The sequence below is a fragment of the Cercospora kikuchii genome (genome assembly GCF_019650295.1).
Source record: "Cercospora kikuchii DNA, contig_00008, whole genome shotgun sequence".
NCBI lineage: Eukaryota > Fungi > Ascomycota > Dothideomycetes > Mycosphaerellales > Mycosphaerellaceae > Cercospora > Cercospora kikuchii.
Window position 1 is genome coordinate 2,279,396 of NW_025408589.1, and position 12,660 is coordinate 2,292,055.

At 52.7% G+C, this 12,660-nt stretch overlaps 6 protein-coding genes across 6 annotated transcripts; 3 read left to right on the forward strand and 3 right to left on the reverse strand.

Annotated features, from left to right (window-relative positions):
- Positions 1-1,167: 1,167 nt before the first annotated feature.
- Positions 1,168-2,730, forward strand: CKM354_001207300 (uncharacterized protein; the record flags this gene model as incomplete). Its single annotated transcript, XM_044807585.1, has 3 exons — positions 1,168-1,224; positions 1,275-2,453; positions 2,506-2,730. 3 exons carry the CDS (start codon positions 1,168-1,170, stop codon positions 2,728-2,730), a joined length of 1,461 nt encoding a protein of 486 aa, XP_044663520.1.
- Positions 2,731-2,942: 212 nt separating this feature from the next.
- CKM354_001207400 (uncharacterized protein) lies at positions 2,943-4,031 on the reverse strand (the record flags this gene model as incomplete). Its single annotated transcript, XM_044807586.1, has 3 exons — positions 2,943-3,320; positions 3,373-3,866; positions 3,920-4,031. 3 exons carry the CDS (start codon positions 4,029-4,031, stop codon positions 2,943-2,945), a joined length of 984 nt encoding a protein of 327 aa, XP_044663521.1.
- A 966-nt stretch (positions 4,032-4,997) lies between these two features.
- Positions 4,998-5,746, reverse strand: CKM354_001207500 (uncharacterized protein; the record flags this gene model as incomplete). Its single annotated transcript, XM_044807587.1, has 2 exons — positions 4,998-5,311; positions 5,488-5,746. The coding sequence occupies 2 exons, from the start codon at positions 5,744-5,746 to the stop codon at positions 4,998-5,000; spliced, it is 573 nt and encodes a 190-aa protein (XP_044663522.1).
- Positions 5,747-6,738: 992 nt separating this feature from the next.
- CKM354_001207600 (uncharacterized protein) lies at positions 6,739-7,833 on the forward strand (the record flags this gene model as incomplete). Its single annotated transcript, XM_044807588.1, has 1 exon — positions 6,739-7,833. The coding sequence occupies one exon, from the start codon at positions 6,739-6,741 to the stop codon at positions 7,831-7,833; it is 1,095 nt and encodes a 364-aa protein (XP_044663523.1).
- Positions 7,834-8,177: 344 nt separating this feature from the next.
- On the reverse strand, positions 8,178-9,442 carry CKM354_001207700 (uncharacterized protein; the record flags this gene model as incomplete). The annotated part of the gene is made up of 2 exons (XM_044807589.1): positions 8,178-9,323; positions 9,374-9,442. The coding sequence occupies 2 exons, from the start codon at positions 9,440-9,442 to the stop codon at positions 8,178-8,180; spliced, it is 1,215 nt and encodes a 404-aa protein (XP_044663524.1).
- Positions 9,443-11,662: 2,220 nt separating this feature from the next.
- CKM354_001207800 (uncharacterized protein) lies at positions 11,663-12,133 on the forward strand (the record flags this gene model as incomplete). The annotated part of the gene is made up of 1 exon (XM_044807590.1): positions 11,663-12,133. The coding sequence occupies one exon, from the start codon at positions 11,663-11,665 to the stop codon at positions 12,131-12,133; it is 471 nt and encodes a 156-aa protein (XP_044663525.1).
- Between the last annotated feature and the right edge of the window lie 527 nt (positions 12,134-12,660).

Genomic DNA, 12,660 nt, shown 5'->3' on the forward strand with positions numbered 1-12,660 from the left:
CAGAGGAGGAATTCCGCCTATCCCATCGCCCCAGGAGCGAGACAAAATGAGACTTCTAATACCGCGACTGGCACTGGAACGAAATCGAGTCCGAACGACCAAGCAAGTGAGACTACTCCTTCTCAGCAGCAAAGATATACTGGAGGTGCTTCCTCAATCCAGGTTCCGGTGATTGCAGTGGGCGCTATTGGAGTGGCTGTACTGGCGACGTTCTAAGCAACAAGCTCGCTGGCTTATAGGGCGAAGATGATTCTAAAGGGACTTGGATACGAAGTTGAAAGCGGTCGAAGGTTGAGGAGGTGGCTTGCGCAGAGATACTTTTCTGTAGATGCTCGGTGCTCGGAGTTGGATGCGCAGGAGTGAGATACCCGGAAGGTTGCTTGGTGAATGTTGCAGCAGCAGAGGAAACAGACAGAATAGCTAATGTAACTTCTTCTCAGCAGTTCTAAGGTCTAGCTCTGCAGTAATGATGTCTGTGTAGCCGATGGTATTTCTGGAATTCTGTACCTCATCTGGCATGCCTTCGAGTATCAGGTCAGGACGCCGCTCCAGGAGGCATGGCCATTTTGGTTGCATCTGAATACTGCTGACGGACATTGATGAAGATGGCGAACAGTCGTGTGGAGACACCGCAGTTCATCGTGTCACGAGGTCTCGGGGCACAGTGCCCTGCAAACCTCGTCCTGCGACGGCACAAGACTTTTGATGACTGAACACCAGCCTACTCGTCTTTCGAATGGAACGTAGGTCGAATTGGAGCCGGATGCTTGTGGGAAGTCTACAGTTCCAAGTCTGCTCGTTTGGTGAGACCAGAAGAAGTCGTCCCACACGACACTGCAATTCCCTTCGCCGCAATCACATGTGTCGGCTCTTTCTGCCGACGCGGCGCCAATGCAGAGGATGCGTTCATGCAGACGCTCCACCCCTGAACTGAAGCAGATGACCTCGAAATGTGGTGAATGTGCAGTGACGATCAGCAGCCTCTTTGCCTTGTGCAGAGCGGGGCTGGCTGAGCCGGGAAGAACCATGGAAACACCTTCAATGAATCTCGCTTTCATCAGGTCTTGAACGTTTCGCGCCGCAATCGACGTCGCCTGCTTCACGTTTCGACTCTTTCTCGAGCCTCATCACAGTGCTCGGCCACTCACACGCTCGTTTGGTGTCGACATGCGCGGCCTTTTCGCCAGACTTCTGGCTTGGTCTCAGGCCCCATTGTCTCCCCAGGCCTGTCTCTCGTCTGTTGTGGCCAACGACATGAACTGACTGGCGAATAGTTCACTTCTCCTGAGGCTCTGGACAAGCCTCATACGACAGCAATCAGGTCCATCGAGACCGAGATTGCTTTCGTCGCCGACAGCGACAACAAATGCAACTCCGACAGATACGATCCATATGTCTGTGAATGTCTTGGCCTGAATGGTTGCTGGTTCCCTTCTGAGATACAAGAAGGACCGCCGTACTCGCACAATGAGCCGTGGCCACAGAGAAGCAAGACGTGCAACGTGCCAGCAGGTGGCGATCCCAAAGGCGACGATGCTCCAGCGATCCTCCAAGCTTTCAAGGACTGCAAAGAAGATGGTCATATCATCTTTGACAACACCACTTACTACATCGGTTCCATCATGAATACGACAGGCCTGAAGGACGTCACTATCGAGCTCCGCGGGACCATGCTCTGGGACACCAACATCCCGTACTGGCTGGCGAACTCGATGCCTATCGGCTTCCAGAACCAGACATCTGCCTGGCATCTGGGTGGCGAGAACCTGCACTTCTTTGGAAATGGTTACGGAACTATCGATGGCAACGGCCAAGCCTGGTATGACTTCAACCAGGGAGTCTCTAATCGCCATGGTCGACCACATTCTCTTTTGATTACGAACACAAAGAACGCTGTGATCGAGGGTCTTCGCTTCATCAAGCCTCAAATGTGGACTATGACTGTCGCTCGCTCGGAGAAAATGCTTCTACAAGACATCTTCATCAACGCGACCAGTGATACGAGAGACTTCCGCGCCAACGTCAATACGGACGGCGTAGACACAGTATACGCTAACAACATCACTTTCTTACGATGGACAGTCGACAACGGAGACGACAGTATCAGCATGAAGCAGAACAGCACGAACATCTACATCGAAGACTGCACCTTCTACAATGGGCAATCTCTGGCGATGGGAAGTATTGGACAATATCCTGGCCAAATTGAAGTCATCGAAAACATCACTGCCCACAATATCAAATGTTTCAATACTGGCTATGGAGGTCGAGTGAAGACATGGACAGGCAAGAACAAGGGCTTCCCGCCGAACGGAGGCGGCGGTGGGCTCGGCTGGGCGAAAAACATCACGTTCACCAATTTTGAGCTGAACGACGTCAATCTCGCCTGGGCGATCTCACAATGCACTTCCTACAACGGGCAGAGAGGAGACTGCAATACTTCTGACTTCAAGGCAAGCATTTCACCCACGCCTCCAGCACTGATTACTGCTAACACTCACGTAGGTTTCGGACATGCATTGGGGCAATGCGAGAGGCACACTCAAAGGCGACCGCGTTGCAACATTGCAGTGCTCGGCAGAAGCTCCATGCTCGAACATCAATCTCTTTGACAACGAGTTGTGGGCGCTGGACCAGGACATCCCATCTTACTCCTACCTCTGTGAGGCAGTGGAGAACACGATTGGATTCAACTGCACTGGTGCATGCAACGGACAGTGTCCTCGTTGATGGTTGAGTTCCAGAGCAGGAATCACACAGGACTGCCGTGAACCTCCCTAATATGTACCTCATTCTATCAGACCTTCGACTCGATCTCCCTACACCGGCTTTGCTTGATCCTCGCGATCTGCAGGATAGGACAGAACGCATAAAAGATAGTGAGTGATACCAACTTGAAACTCCTGTTTATCGTTCTATTGGTAATTAGGAAGAACGCCAAATCAAGCAATCGTGGCCACGGCTACAGGCTTCGTTCCGTTCTTCTGCTCAGTGAATGTCTCAGGCCAAAGGAATGCCCGATCTTCAACACTTGGTGTCATGGCTTTGAACGTAGGCACAGCATTCCTCGAGCTGATCTTCCTCCACATGTTTGCCCTTGGGTTGAATTTGACTGGCAGGCCTTCTCCCTTGGTCTTGGCTTCGTCGAGCTTGGCGATCCTGCTCACTTCTCGTTGGATGTCTGCGAAGCTGTCGTAGGGGATGTGCTCGATCTTATTGTCAATGCAATGCTTCTCAAGCGCAAGGCCTCTGCGGGCGAAGAGAACGTCAGATTGACCTGCAGCGGCAAGGTCGGATATGCCATCGCCGATGAAAACGATCTGTTCAGGACAGTGAGTATACAACAACCCGCAGCATACTCTGATCACTTACAAGTGGTATTGTGCCATCTTCGCTTTCGAGCTTGGCCCTTGACTTGTACTCATCAATCGAAAGAGCCTTGTCGTGGCCGAGAGCGGTTTCGTGGCGCCACACCGGCTTCCAGCTGTGACCTTCCGCATCAATCTCCGCTTCGTTTGCAACGATATCGATGCCACTGCTCTGTTCCTCCCCAAGAAAGTGGTCGAGGACTCTGCGTAGCACGGGTTTCAGGCCAGCGGAGATGACATTGAAAGGAATGCGATTGTTCCTGCAGAACTCATGGAACTGCTTAAAGCCAGAGTCAACCACGAGGCCTTCTTCCAGAGCCTTGAAACCATCCTCGAAAGGGACATCGAGCGAGCCCCACATCTCTTCCGAGACATCTCTGAAGCTGCGTTCGCCGCTCTTGATCTGCTCCTCCAGCTCCGCCCGCCGCTCGAAGCCGCATCCGAAAGCATTGAAGAGGATGTGTCCAGTGTCCTGCATGAATATTGTGCCATCGAAGTCTACCCACCTAATCAGCAATGGGTTGTAACGAGACTCCATAAGTGCTGCTCACCAGAAAAGCATATGATCTTCCTCGTTGTTCCCATGTTGGAGACATCGATGTTCTGGTCGCCGTTACCCATCTCTGCTCTCTCGTTTGGTGGGGTCAGTGCTATTGGGGCCATTGTGGAAGATGATCGTTCAGTAGAAAAGGGAAGAAGACAAGGTGGGTTAGTCGATATCGCAACGACCGCGGAGGAAAGATACGGGGCAGGGAAATGGGGTATAAGAGATTGCAGCGAGCACGTCGGTCCAGGTCTATCGTCGACCCATAAGCAATGATGTCTGAAAAGCGGTCCCAAGGGATGGGGTGGATTGAGTGGACTTGGTGGGTATTGGACGTGGACAAAGAAGAGCTCTTCGTGCCATTCTTTGATCTCTCTGCTCCTGCACGCCGGCCACGTACGCCACGATGATGGTATCTGTGCTGTTGGTTGGCGCCAGACCTACTACCGCTTAGGATCTCAGATGCGCAACGTGGTTGAGAGTTGCTGCTGCTTTCACATGCATGAAGCTAGCTGTGAGCGGTGTAGCAGCACGCCAGCACGATTGAGCCGCACGCTGACGCGCCACGCGCGTGTTCCCAACCATTTGGACAGGCAAGCCAGAGATTCGCTAAGAAGAATCGATGCGGCGATGGGCCAGAAGTTTTCCTTCGCGAAGAAGTGGATCTCGAGGATGAAGTCAGATCTGTGGGCTTGTTTGTGGTCCCCGTGGTCGCTCCACGGTGCCACTGGGGGAAAACGGTCCACGGGTCAGTACTGACGACACTTTGAGATTCTTCCTCGTGATGGCATGCAGTATGCACGAGATGCACACTTTGCTAGCTGATGACATGTCTTTGATCAGAGAATACGATCGTTTGAGGAGGAGAGCACAAGAGGAACAAAGTGTGTTGTTTGATACGCCAAGGAAACGCTGAGGCAGGGCAGGATCGGCGTGGTTGGTCTTTCTCTGCACCAATATGCCGCGTTCTTCATGTCGCTTGCCACTCTACGGAGTCTACGATCAGAGCACCTGCTCCATTTGGGCACTCGGCAGTCGAAAAGCCTTTGTCCGGGTGTCTGCCCAGTTTTATTACCCCACTACTTCTACATAGTCAAAGGTGCTAACGGCAGACCACCAAACGCCACCACTCCTCGCCTCCAGTCCAGGTCAATTTGTAGCACTGGCACGGCAGCCGCAGGCACCGTGACTGGGCTCAGTTTGGCTCCCACTGCCAGACTCAGAGTATCGTGGTCGTACGAGATCAAGTTCAGGCCCGCAGCAGTTTCCTTTGAAAGACCAGCTTCCTCGATCAAGGCCTTCTTCGCGATCAGAGCATCCACAGCCTGCGTGATATCTGGTGCGATTGGATTCGCGACGACGGCGACGATGCGGTTGCTATCTGCAACATTCTCTGCTCCTGAGATTAGCGCAGCTATTCTGAACAGGCATGACTCGTCATGCTTTTGCAGGCATTCAATCAACCATGGATCAGCTTGAGCGACTGCTGCAACTGCAGCAAGGAGGCTGGCCGACTCCAGACTGGTGATGCATGGCCCGCTTTACTCTGCAACGAAAGGGGATCTGAATACTCACGTGGCTTGATTGTCATGGCCCGGAAATACGCAATGCGGTTTGTGCGGTTGACTTCGGAGAACGATTCTCGGATGGGCTGATATTGCGCCACTCCTCCAGTGTAGTTTCCAGCAGCATAGGTAATGGTTCTGATCGCAGCATCTAGCCTCAAGAGATCATTGATCAAGATGTCCCCCCCAGCATCGCGGCTCTCCAGAGGGGTGGCGACAGAGACGGCAGTGCTGACAAGCAGCAGCACGATCGCTGAAAAGCCAAACATCATCGCTATCGTTGTAGGATTGAGGGAGAACTGAGACTTACATTCGGCGGGATCAAGCACTACAAAACCGTCTGGCCAACTCCACGCCACGGTGACGCTGTGACGCTGTGATTCCTGTAGCGCGACGCGCGACTCTCGAAACTCAAAAAGATACCGAGGCGAAACAGCAGGACATCAAGGTCTGAGGTCCCTTCCTGTTCCAAGAGACATGCCCTTTTCAATGAACGTCCCGTACATGATGTAGCAGCGCTTACTCAGGCATATTTTCACGACCACCTTCCGCATCCTTGCGACTAGCAGGGAGCTGCTCAGTGCTATGGGCGCAACCAGTAGATGCACAGCCTCGAACATTGCAGACGGCTTGTTCAACGATGACACATCGTGTATGCGTGTAGGTCAAATCCGTGGACTGTTGACAGCGAGCAAGTAGGACATCTCTTCACGGTCGCGAATCTACAGAAGGTTTCGAATAGCACGGCGATTAATGCCCACTCGTGGGTCCGGTGTGATACGGTTCTTCTCCATCAAGATATCAGCCGTAGTGTCTGGAGAGGTCGCCAGCAACGCTGTGCGCTCGCTTTTGGCGCCGGAAATACATGAACTGAAGAATACCTACCAGGTGAGTTCGACTTGGGGTCGACCAGACGACGCTGGATCAGCAGGAGCCGCGAGGTTCAGCCCTAAATGGATCAAAAAAGTCGCTGCGTGGGATCGGATCGTCTATATACGAAGGAAGAATGTCGTGGCGGAGCTTAGCTTGAGAGCTCTTGACACTGCAGCCTCGGTAGCTTCACCATCAACAGCGGAGATTCGACGCGAACATTACCTGTCAATCGCTCGGCGGCGAGAAATCTACCTCATCACCGAATCTCACCTCATCACCACATTTTACAACATCACCGAGTCTCACAAATCTGCTTGTACTTGACCTTTAATAAAATCGCAGAACAGTTTCGAACTTCTGCTAGCTCGAACATTTCGCAATATTGAAAATGGCATCACTACCAGATTCCATCTGGGCCTGGAAGTGCACGCCAGGAGCAGACAGGGTGCTCCACAAAGAAAAGATTCCGCTTCCAAAGGTCGAACCCAATGGCCTCCTCGTCAAAATCAAAGCCATGGGGGTATGCCACAGTGACTGTCTCATCAGAGACTTACCAGAGGCCCCGGCGCAATGTCTGAAAGAGTGGACTCTCGGTCACGAAGGAGCAGGCGAAGTCATCGAGATAGGATCCGAAGTCGACAAGTCCGCATTTGAAGTCGGAGACATGGTAGCGATACATCCGGTTCCCGGTTGCGGCAAATGCCTACCGTGCCAGTCGGGCTATCAGCGTATCTGCATGACTTCTGAAAAGGGAGGGTATGGCCTTGGATACGATGGTTTCATGCAGGAGTATCTAGCCGTTCGGGCAGACGCTTGCGCAAAGGTGCCAGAAGGAGTACCGGCCGAGCATGCGTGTATCGCTGCAGACGCGTTGCTAACAGCGTATCATGCTGTCAAGTACACAGCTGATGTGAAACCCGATCAAACCATTGCCATCACTGGACTAGGTGGTCTCGGTCTCAATGGCCTACAGACCGCCCTCCACCTCGGCGTCAAGCGGATCATAGCTTTCGACAAACGACAAGAGGCACTCGACATCGCCATCCGCATGGGACTCAAACCCGAAGATGCATATTGCACGGCTGAGACTCAATCGAAACCCATCCCAGAGCTATTGGCCGAGAAGGGCATCGTAATCGACACTGTCATCGACTTCGTCGGACACGAAGAGACCATAAGCCTCGCACAACAAATCATCCGCCCGATCGGTCTCATCGTCATGGTAGGACTGCTGAGCCAAACAGTCCCCGTCGTTCCATATCTTGTAACACAAAACTGCTTGACAATCAAAGGCTCGTTCTGCGGAGACATGAACGGGTTGACCGAGGTGCTGCAACTGCTCAAAGCAGGCGTTCTGAAGCCTGAGACCAGCACCGATTCCATCGACAACATGCCCCAAACGCTTCAAGACCTTGACGACGGCAAGATAATCGGAAGGAGGATTCTGCTTCCGGATTGGTCCAAAGATGGTGAGAAGCTCTAGCTGAGCTCGTCCTCGCTGTGGACAGCAAAATGGAAACTCGCAACAACAGCAAGATATGCTCTCTCCTCGCAACCCTTGTACGCGCGTGATTCGCTTCGCGAGACATAGTGGCCTTGAGTATGCTTCAGAAATCAGAGATACGAAGAGGGAGGAAGTATTCGAGTCCACAGGAGAGCTACGCAATTTTGATTATGGCTTCCATTCTGCTCTCCGGCAGTAGCTCTTCCTCCATCCTTATCTCGAGGCGCGCCGTTGGGAGATGGCCATATTCAATCAGTATCATATTCCAGAGGCACTCTATGCTCTACAACGTGTCGCTAAAAATACTGCAACTACAATTCATATCACAATTCATCGTGTGGCACCGCAGGTCTCCCAGAGTCCTTGTGCAAATCCACGCCTATCTTCTTCCTCCACTTCTCCCATGTACTCCAAAAGTCCTTCTCCATGCCGCTCTCCATTTGATCAGGTAGTACTACAACATATTCCACGTGCAATGCGCCGTGTCCTCCATTCTCGTCTTGCCAGATGGGCATGCCTTCGCCTTGGACAATCTCGACGTGCCCCGGCTGAACGACTTCGCCTCGTTTCCGGGATAGTTGCACCACGTGCCCGTCCAGATGTGTGAGGTTGCGCGTCCAGTCTCCCATCCACGCCTCTCGTAACGACAGGATCTCTCGCCAAAACAGATTCTCGCCCTTTCGTCGGAAGAATGTACCATCTGTGCGATCCTTTTCCTCGTTTGCGAGTCTTGGATCACTCTCTCCAACCTGCACAATCAGGCTTCCGGCTTCCCAGTCAGGACTTTCATCACCCTCATTCTCATACTGTACTCGGCCATTTCTCGGCATGCCCTTTTCCACAGTCAAGTCGTAGGCCTCCTCACTTCTGACCACTTTCGAGCCACCACAGGTCTTGCACTTGTGCTTGATAATCTCGCCTTTCCCGCCACAAATGTCGCACTGCATCTGCATCTGTTGGAAAATCCCAGGCGCGAGCATTTGTTTCTGAATCACCATTCCATGTCCCGAGCACTTGTGACAAGTATCCTTGTGTCCATCTTCGCTCCCTGTGCCTTCACACTTGGGACAAATGACTTGCTTCTCAATCTTGAATTCGTGTTCGGCACCCGTGTAGAAGTCCTTCAGGCTGACTTGTATGCGCACCTCCATGTCGGGACCTTGTCGTCGGCCATGTCCGAAGTGACCACCGCCGCCAAAGAATTGATTGAAGATATCGAACGGGCTTCTGCCACCTCCTCGCCCACCTTGGCCGCGCTCTTTGTGCTGTTTCACGCCTTCTGCTCCATGTCTGTCGTAGATCTGGCGCAATTCCTTATCGGCAAGCGTCTCGTAGGCTTCGCTGACTTCGACAAATTTCTTGGCCGCTGTCTCATCTTCGGGGTTCTTATCGGGGTGGTATTTCTTCGAGAGGCGGCGGTATGCCTTTTTCAGATCGCGTTCATCGGCGGATTTATCGAGTCCCAGGATCTGCCAAAGTGTGAGCGTAGAATTGCGACTTTGCTTGCAAGGCAGCTAACCTTGTAGTAGTCTTGCGCAAATGCAACAGCGAACAAGCTGAGCAGTGCAAGTGTGGAAAAGAGGAGCATCGTTGCGGAATGTTGGTCGGATCACAGACGACAAGTGGACATTGATGGTCGATCGATGGCAGCGGAATAGAGCGAGGACTGCCTAAGCGATCATGTCGACACGCCGATATGGAACAGCTGTCACAAGCGAAGGACGAATTGTGCAGTGGGTAAAAGAGAATGTGCATATGCAAGGCACAAGAAATCGTTCACCTCCCACTCGCAGCGGGCAGACACCCTCGAACACTTGTCGAGTACACGATCAAGCTTTCGGGAATCCCTGCTAGTGCCTCGGTAGAGCAGAGCCTCATCCCGCACCTTCTGTCGAGGCTCCGTCCGAACTCTACTCTTTCTTTGGCACATCACCTGCCAACCTGCAACATGTTCTGCGTTTTCGTTTGACGTCGATCTGAATTCTACCGCCTGGCTGAGGGACTTCGTGCTATCCTTCGTTCTGTTGAAGCATGGAAAGAGTGCAGAAGAAGGAGAGAATGGACGTGACTGTGTGGAGGCAGAAGAGCTCTTGCTCCAATACAACTGCAAAATACATCAAAACGGTACAATGGTATCTCAAAAACAATAGGGACCTCCGGAACTCCTCTAACAATGCCTGTCAATGCAATTCACTGCTTTCATGTGCGATGGAGACAGCCGCAGCCCGAACACTCCGCCGTCCCGCAGCCAGCTCTCATGTTGCCACATTCGTCTTCGACAGGTCGGCAGCCATTGCCTCGCGGATCTTCTGGTGCCTATGCCTTCGTTGCTCTGCGGGTAAAGAGTCCGTGGCGCGATCATCAAAGACCTTGAATCGATTCTCTATTCGGTGAGCAGCACTGGTTCCCCATGAAAGGCTATATTGAAGGTTAGATGAAGTCGCGGTCGAGGACGAAAATTGACTTTACTCACGCTGAATGGTCCGCTGTCATGATATATGCTACACCCATTGGCAATGATGCAAGTGCACCAATGCCTGTAAGAGCTTTGATTGTTGCGATGGACATGATTCGGCTGACGGATGATGCTCGTTCTTCTCTATGTTGTGAGATCTGATTGGAAGTAGTGGGATTGATCTGCTCCTTGTGTCCAACGGACGCTGTGCTGTTGGTGATACTGATGCTGTTGTGTAATGCTGCTTCCAAACAGGCGGCGCTCGAGATGCAAGATATACCACTCACCATGCGGCACTTAGCTGGAAGAAGAATTTGCTGTTCCTACGAGTCTGGCACATGGCAGGTTGCACCGTCCGCAGACTATTCGTGTGGCATGGCACATCACGATAGCATGTGGTGTGATGCGCTGCGAAGGACGAAGTGAATGGCACACTGAACGTCATCGGAGAGCGCCGGTTTCGCCGACTCGATCCGTCGTCTCCATACCTCTCACGCCATCACGCCAGCAACAACGCACAGCTGTCACGCGCTCGATCGCCACGTGCTGCAGGCATGGCGCCGCACATATGTTGCGTGCCATCCCTTGAACAACAATGCATGCGGCGCAGTGTGGCTCGATGCCCTAATTCCGCCTCTTGCTTGCCCTTCTGCAATGCCGCCTGTCCGCCAGTCGATGACACGCAATCCGCACGATCGCCGCTCGCGCTGGACTGAGTGCGTGGTCAATCGGTTCACCGGCAATGCATGTGCCTGAGGGCATGTCAGACTTCCGCACACACAAGCAGCACCATGTAAGTGCCAGCAAGAACGTAAACACTGCCTCCTTACAACTCCGAATGGGAACAACCGTCCAGGGCAGCGTTTCCCTCTGTCCAGGCTTCGAGGCTACAATTTCTGCTGGCCTTGCCTCTTGTCGACCTATGCGGAATGCTGCAAGCAAGAAATGCCGCCGAGAATCTCTCGCCTGGATAATAGCCGGGATGCGTTCACGGCGACGCCGACATACATCTTGGCATTTTGCACCACAGCAACCTTCTACGACAGTCAGTAAAGCACGAGTCACCATTCGTCAGCGAAGCATCAGCCGACTGCCGGTTCACGAGCGATGCACATCATGCTGCTCCAAGTCACGCTAGGAGGTGCTAGCCATATGCCTGAGTACATCCAAGGTCCAATGCTTCTCGAACCATCTCGGCCCGGAAGTTAGAGTTCACTGTTCCCTGCGCTGACCTTCGATCCAGGGCGATAGGGAGTTTCGAAATGATATCCGAACAGGCCTGCATCGCAGACTACAAAGGGCTGCCCGTCCACGCTTCTTGTCTACCAAAACACGACACGCTCCGCAGAAAACATGACGAACCCTATCGACGAAATCACGCAGCGCTGGGAGCGAGATGTCCAGGAAATCAAGACTGCCGTAGACAGAATGATCGATGCAATGAACAAGGACACTTTCACTCTCGACAACCCACAAGTCTATGAAACGCACGACATCAAAGCCTTTCAGGCAACACATCCGTTTTGGAGCTCTCAAAAGGTCTTCACCTTCGACGGATACATTGAAGGATACCACTCTTACAGGGGCCACTACACGGAGTACTTCATTCGGATCACGGAGAACATTGTGAACTACGTCGACGATACGCATGCAGACTGCCATATCAATTATGAAGCGCACAACGCACCCCCTGGTCTGATCCGCCCTGGAGTTTGTGTGTTGACATTTCACAAGAAGGATGGTAAATGGCTCTGTACTTCGCTTGCAACACTCAACGGCATGGAGCCGGATGACAGGTGTAGCAAGGGCGCATTCTGTTTGTGATGACGAAGTGTTGGAGTCTTTCAATACAGCCGGGCTATGGCACGTCGGACGTATCAATATCAGCGCAACCCTTGGATTCGAGTCGACGCTAAGCTTCATTCTCCTTCTTTGACAGTCCACTCCAAAGATCATGTCTTATCAACCACTGTCATCGTTCCGCGCCCCAACAGGCGCCGCAGCGGACAATTTGTCAGCGGCGGATATTGCCCCCTGGCCTCGCTCTTTGGCTGAATCATTAGGCTGGATTCGCGCAGCATCCGAAGGAGGCTGGTCCTTAGTCGGTGAGGACGTGCAATCGGAGAGCTGGTGGCCAGATGCCAGAACACGCACTTGCAAGCTCACTGCTCGTAACTGCTGCTCATTCGCGCTCCACTGCCAGGACATGGCCGTGAATGCGCTGATCTTCATCAGGGATTTTGGATTCGGGGTATTTTCTGGCAGGGTTGTGCATGATTGTAACAAGTCCAGTAGCTGCAACGTACATCTCTGATCACAAACTGCCTCCGTAGCCATTTCATCCACAAGGT